Below are 6655 nucleotides of genomic sequence, written 5' to 3'. Positions count from 1 at the left end.
TAACACAAAAAATAACTTGGCAATGAGTTAATTACTCTTGTAAAACTAACCATTCTTGAAGCAAATCAATACTTCTATGAAAAATAAGTCAAAAATCTGTTTTTTATATTTGAGTGTTTTCAATAAAATTTTATTCCTAAAAATAATTGATACATATTTTCAACAACTGTTCTCATAAATTATTTTTCAAAAATCATTTTGGAAAATATTCCCAAATAGGTAGGTGTTTGCGGCTGCTCGTGGGATGGGCCGAACATATTCTTGGGTCAGGCCAGACCAGTCAGGCAGGCAGTGCTGGACCCAGTCCATCCTGGAGGGTTTCAGCGACTAAGGCCAGCCAGGCCCACAAACCAAAGTAGATTTAAATATAATTTGGTAAAGTTGTAATTTGTTTTAAATATAATTGTAATTAACAAATTTAATTACAACTGAGTTAAAGTTTTTCAAGTCGGTGGAGCTCGTGTAATTAACTCAACCAACTTGGCTAGTGCAAGCCGAGATGATCCGTCCTCTCTCATGGCCGCCTTGGCACCATCTCTCATGGCTATAACTCGGTCTCTCAACGCTTTTCCTTTGTCGGAATTCATCAACTCGGTCACTCGGTTCTCCAACTCAGTCGCAGTCACAAAATCGTTTTCCGACTGGTTCACCGGCAAAGCGACCTTGAATTCCTCCACCAAGATCACCCTGTTCATCTTTTGCTCTGCATACAGAGGCCATGCCACCATAGGCACTCCAGCACACACAGATTCCAGAATCGAATTCCACCCGCAATGAGTCACAAACCCGCCAACCGAGTCATGACTCAGCACCGCCACCTGTGGTGCCCAAGACTTCACCAGATAACCTCTATCTTTCGTTCTCTCCAAGAACCCTTCTGGCAAGCATGAATCCAAGCTTGGCTGAGGTGTTTCTCCATTGAGCTTCTCCATCCGCACCACCCACAAGAACCTCACTCCACTTCTTTCTAGCCCAGTTGCGATTTCCTTCAACTGCTCCGATGAGAACAACCCCATGCTACCAAAACTCAGAAACACGACGCTTCGACTTGGCTGCATATTGAGCCAGCCCAAGCAGTCATGTTCATCACCGCCACCACCAGCTCGATTCGAATTCAAGACCAATGGCCCGATGCAGAAAATTGGAGGAGTCGGTACATCTGGAACGCAGAAGCCCTCTGATATCGCTTTAATAGCTCTTGGTTCAAGCGATTCAAAAGTGTTTATGATGATTCCAGATGATCTAGCCATCTGATTTCCGGTGTCAATGAAGTATTGATAGACTTCAGTCCTGCGATCAAGCAACGCCAAGGGCATGTCAGAAGCTGCAATGGATGGTGTTCCCGGGGCATGGATATGCATGTTGAGATCATCTTTCAAGCTTTTTGTAATGTGTCTATCAATCGTTGGGAGGTAAAGGAACATCGCAAGCCCATTTGCCCCTGAAGTACACAAATAGTATGTTGGGATGTTAAGATTTGCCGAAATTTCGAAAGAGGTATTGCAGAAGAAGTCAATGATGAAGGCTTTAATACTTGAGGTCTGGGACATGGATTCTAGGGTTTGACGGAGATTATTGTTGTTAAGGGTTATAAATTCAAAGAATAGAGCTGGAAAACCGGACGGGTTGGAAAAAGAAACAGTGGGGAGGTGGTAGAAGGAAATGGAAGGGGTGGTGGCAGCAATGGAAGCGATGTATGTGGCAGTGGAGGCGGTGTCAGAAGGTAGGGTGGCAATGAGGATGGTGATGGAAAAGGAAGGGTAGTTAGCGAGCAGGAGTCGGCCAATCTCTACCATGGGAACAAGGTGGCTTAAACCTGAAGAAGGATACAGAACAATGGTGTTCTTCATCATTCAAAATTCTTAGGGTTTAGCTACTCTGGCTACTTTCTCCTGCTGGGTCAACTCTGTATGTCTAAGAGCATATCCATATATTGATGCTTTTAATCTGAAGAGAGATAGAGATATCTACCGGTCAACATGTTACAATTCCGTGGGAGGGCTGATAGACCCGGGTAATCAGGACTTTCAGTTGCTGGAAACGAACCGCTCATACACTGCTTCTGGTTCTCCCGAGAGACACTGCCACAAATTATTCTTGGCTTCCAGACAGTAAAGATAGTGCACATGGGTTGTTGTAATTGACAATTTGAATTCAATATAATAACCAACGTTGCATGATGATCTCAACCTACCCTCATGTTAGTTGAGTGATAAAGTTAGAGCCTTACCAAATTGTGGTTTCTGGCTTTTGGAGGTATGAATGGATGGTAAGCTTACAAGTGTTAAGGATACTTAGCTTTTCCATTACAATTTACCATATGTATCATATTTGACCCTTGATTACATGCTATTCCTTTGTAATCAGTTTGATATTATTTGATTTGCAATATTCTGTAAATGATTATAAATAGAAAACTCTCATCACCTTCTAAAGTGTGGTGGTTTTGGCAAATATTCTTATGGTATCAGAGCCAATCTGGTTTAGCAATCCCAATCCATTTTTCTCCATGGCTTCCGAATCCTCTCATCTTCTTCCTTTCAACACTCTAATCCACATGATCACCATCAAACTTTCTTCCTCCAATTATCTTCTCTGGAAAAGCCAACTTCTTCCTCTCCTTGAGAGTCAAGACCTGTTGGGCTACGTTGATGGAACTCTTGTTCCACCACCCCGTTTTGAACCAGAAACTTCTACCACACTCAGCACGAAATATCTGGCATGGAAAGCAGCTGATCAACGACTTCTCTGTCTCTTGCTCTCCTCTCTCACCGAGGAAGCCATTGTTGTCGTTGTTGGTCTCTCCACTGCCCGTGAAGTTTGGCTCGCATTGGAGAATACATTCAGCCTTCATTCGAAAGCCCGTGAACTACGACTTAAGGATGACTTGCAGCTGATGAAACACGACACCAAACCCGTTGCTGAGTATGCCCGTACCTTCAAAACACTTTGTGACCAGCTTCATGCCATTGGAAGACCCGTCGAGGACACTGACAAAGTGCACTGGTTCCTTCGTGGACTCGGCACCGATTTTTCCAGTTTTTCTACAGCTCAGATGGCTCTCACCCCTCTCCCCTGTTTTGCAGATCTAGTTTACAAAGCTGAAAGCTTTGAGTTGTTCCAGCGATCCCTCGAGTCTTCTGAACCCACCACTGCGGCATTCACAGCCACTAATCGCAGTCGCACCACTTCCCATGGAACTCCATTTGCTTTCCGTAACAACCAGCGAAGTCGTTCTCATTCCCACAACAACAACTCTTCCAACCGAGGACGAACCTACTCTGGTCATGGTCGTCGACCACCTCGCTGCCAAATTTGTCGCATAGAGGGCCATTATGCTGACCGCTGCAACCAACGGTATGCTCGGACTGATTCCTCTGCTCATCTTGCCGAGGCCTTCAACACATCTTGTTCTCTTTCTAGACCCGAGGCTGCTGACTGGTTTTTGGACACCGAAGCTTCGGCTCATATGACCACCAATCCATCTATTTTGGATCAGTCCAAAAATTACATGGGTAAGGATTCTGTGATCGTAGGAAACGGTGCCTCTCTACCCATTACCCACACTGGTACTCTTTCTCCTGTTCCAAATATTCACTTATTAGATGTCTTGGTTGTCCCTCATCTCACTAAAAATCTTCTTTCAATTAGTAAATTAACGTCTGATTTTCCTCTCTCCGTTACATTTACTAATAATCTTTTTACTGTCCAGAATCGTCAAACAGGAAGGGTGGTGGCGACCGGTAAAAGAGATGGAGGGTTATATGTGCTGGAGCGCGGCAACTCTGCCTTTATTTCTGTCCTTAAAAATAAATCTCTACGTGCTTCATATGATTTATGGCATGCTCGCCTAGGTCATGTGAATTATTCTGTAATTTCTTTTTTAAATAAAAAAGGACATATTTCTCTTACGTCTTTATTGCCTTCTCCCTCACTATGTAGTACTTGTCAACTTGCGAAAAATCATCGATTACCTTATTCCCGAAATGAACATAGGTCGTCTCATGTGTTAGATCTTATTCATTGTGACCTTTGGGGCCCTTCCCCCATCAAATCAAATTCAGGTTTTCTTTACTATGTTATTTTTATTGATGATTATTCCCGGTTTACTTGGCTTTATCCTTTGAAATTTAAATCTGATTTCTTTGATATTTTTCTTCAATTTCAAAAATTTGTGGAAAACCAACATTCCACTCGTATCAAGGTTTTTCAAAGTGATGGAGGTGCTGAATTTACTAATACTTGCTTCAAAGCTCACTTACGTACTTCTGGCATCCATCATCAACTCTCTTGTCCATATACACCTGCTCAAAATGGTCGTGCTGAGAGAAAACATCGTCATGTGACTGAGACTGGCTTGACCCTTCTCTTCCACTCTCACTTTCTCCTCGTTTCTGGGTTGACGCTTTCAGCACTGCAACTTATATCATCAACCGGTTGCCCACTCCACTTCTTGGTGGTAAGTCACCCTTTGAACTTTTATACGGCTACTTTCCGCATTATGAGAATTTTCATCATTTTGGTTGTCGTGTTTATCCTTGCTTGCGTGATTATATGCCTAACAAACTTTCTCCCCGCAGCATTCCTTGCATTTTCTTGGGTTATAGTCCCTCTCATAAAGGGTTTCGTTGTCTTGATCCCACCACCTCTAGGCTATACATCACCCGCCACGCTCAATTTGATGAAACTCACTTTCCTACTGCCCCAAGCTCCCAGGCCCAACCTCTTTCCTCTCTTCATATTTCAAATTTCTTGGAACCACGTCTTCACCATATTGATCCACCTCCCCCTTCCCCTACCTTTCCTTCCCCGCACATTCCTCGATCCAACTCCTCTCCATGTAATATTTGTTCTGATCTTGTGGATGAGTCTGTGCAGGTTGATACTTCTCTTGCAGGTTCCTCTTTGCCACCCTTGGCTTCCAGTCCACATTCTATTGAGCTTGCTGCTGAATCCTCTTCTTCTTTGGGCTCTCATCCTATGATCACACGAGCCAAAGCTGGTATTTTCAAGACTCGTCATCCAGCAAATCTTGGTGTCTTGGGCTCCTCTGGACTTCTTTCTGCTCTTCTTGCATCCACTGAGCCAAAAGGATTCAAATCTGCTGCTAAGAATCCTGCTTGGCTTGCTGCCATGGATGAAGAAGTTCAAGCTTTACAACAAAATGGTACTTGGATTTTGGTCCCTCGGCCTGTCAACACCAACATCGTGGGCTCTAAATGGGTGTTTCGCACTAAATATTTTCCGGATGGATCCGTCGAGCGTCTTAAGGCTCGCCTTGTTGCTAAAGGTTATACCCAGGTACCTGGTCTCGACTACACAGACACTTTCAGTCCGGTTGTCAAAGCTACTACTGTCCGTGTTGTGCTTTCTCTTGCTGTCACAAATAAATGGCCTCTTCGGCAACTTGATGTCAAGAATGCTTTCCTCAATGCACCCTTACTGAACATGTTTATATGGAACAACCTCCTGGGTATATTGATTCTCGTTTTCCCACTCATGTATGCCTGTTAAAGAAAGCCCTCTATGGTTTAAAGCAAGCTCCTCGTGCCTGGTTTCAACGTTTCAGCTCATTTCTTCTTACACTCGGTTTTTCTTCTAGCCGCGCTGACACCTCTCTTTTTGTCTTTCATCAGCAGTCTAACCTTATTTATTTACTTCTTTATGTTGATGACATTATTGTTACTGGCAACAACCCATCACTTCTTAACAGTTTTACTCGCAAGCTTCATTCTGAGTTTGCTACCAAGGATTTGGGCTCCCTCAGTTACTTTCTTGGTCTTGAAGCTTCGCCCACTCCTGATGGTCTCTTTATCAGTCAGTTAAAATATGCTCGAGATATTCTTACTCGTGCTCAGATGCTCGACAGCAAACCTGTTCACACCCCCATGGTTGTTTCCCAACACCTGACTGTTGCTGGTTCTCCTTTCTCTAATCCTACTCTCTATCGATCTCTTGTTGGCGCCCTTCAGTACTTGACCATTACGCGTCCAGATATTGCCCATGCTGTCAATTCTGTCAGCCAATTTTTGCACGCCCCTACTACAGATCATTTTCTTGCTGTCAAGCGTATTCTTCGCTATGTTAAGGGCACACTCCACTTTGGCCTTACCTTTCGTCCATCCACTATTCCTAGTGAGCTAGTGGCTTATTCGGATGCTGATTGGGCTGGCTGTCCCGATACTCGTCGTTCTACATCCGGCTACTCTATTTATCTTGGTAACAATCTAGTATCTTGGAGTGCAAAGAAGCAACCTACTGTCTCACGCTCTAGCTGTGAATCTGAGTATTGTGCCCTTGCTATGACTGCTGCTGAACTTCTTTGGCTTACGCATCTTTTGCATGACCTCAAGGTCCCCATTCCACAGCAGCCCCTACTCTTATGTGACAACAAAAGTGCTATCTTTTTGAGTTCCAATCCTGTTTCTCACAAGCGGGCCAAGCATGTTGAATTAGATTACCACTTCCTTCGGGAACTCGTTGTCGCTGGCAAACTTCGCACCCAGTATGTGCCCTCCCACCTCCAGGTTGCTGACATATTCACCAAAAGTGTCTCTCGACCTCTCTTTGAATTTTTCCGATCCAAGCTTCACATTCGTTCCAATCCGACGCTCAGCTTGCGGGGGGGTGTTAAGGATACTTAGCTTTTCCATTA

At 44.0% G+C, this 6655-nt stretch overlaps 1 protein-coding gene across 1 annotated transcript; it reads right to left on the bottom strand.

Moving 5' to 3' along the window:
* Nucleotides 1-368: 368 nt before the first annotated feature.
* Nucleotides 369-2139, bottom strand: LOC117932886 (anthocyanidin 5,3-O-glucosyltransferase-like). Its single transcript, XM_034854196.1, has one exon. It carries the CDS (start codon nt 1851-1853, stop codon nt 444-446), a length of 1410 nt encoding a protein of 469 aa, XP_034710087.1. The 5' UTR covers nt 1854-2139; the 3' UTR covers nt 369-443.
* Nucleotides 2140-6655: the final 4516 nt, after the last annotated feature.

The sequence above is a fragment of the Vitis riparia genome, chromosome 16, assembly GCF_004353265.1.
Source record: "Vitis riparia cultivar Riparia Gloire de Montpellier isolate 1030 chromosome 16, EGFV_Vit.rip_1.0, whole genome shotgun sequence".
NCBI lineage: Eukaryota > Viridiplantae > Streptophyta > Magnoliopsida > Vitales > Vitaceae > Vitis > Vitis riparia.
This window is presented reverse-complemented; position numbering and strand designations above follow the sequence as displayed.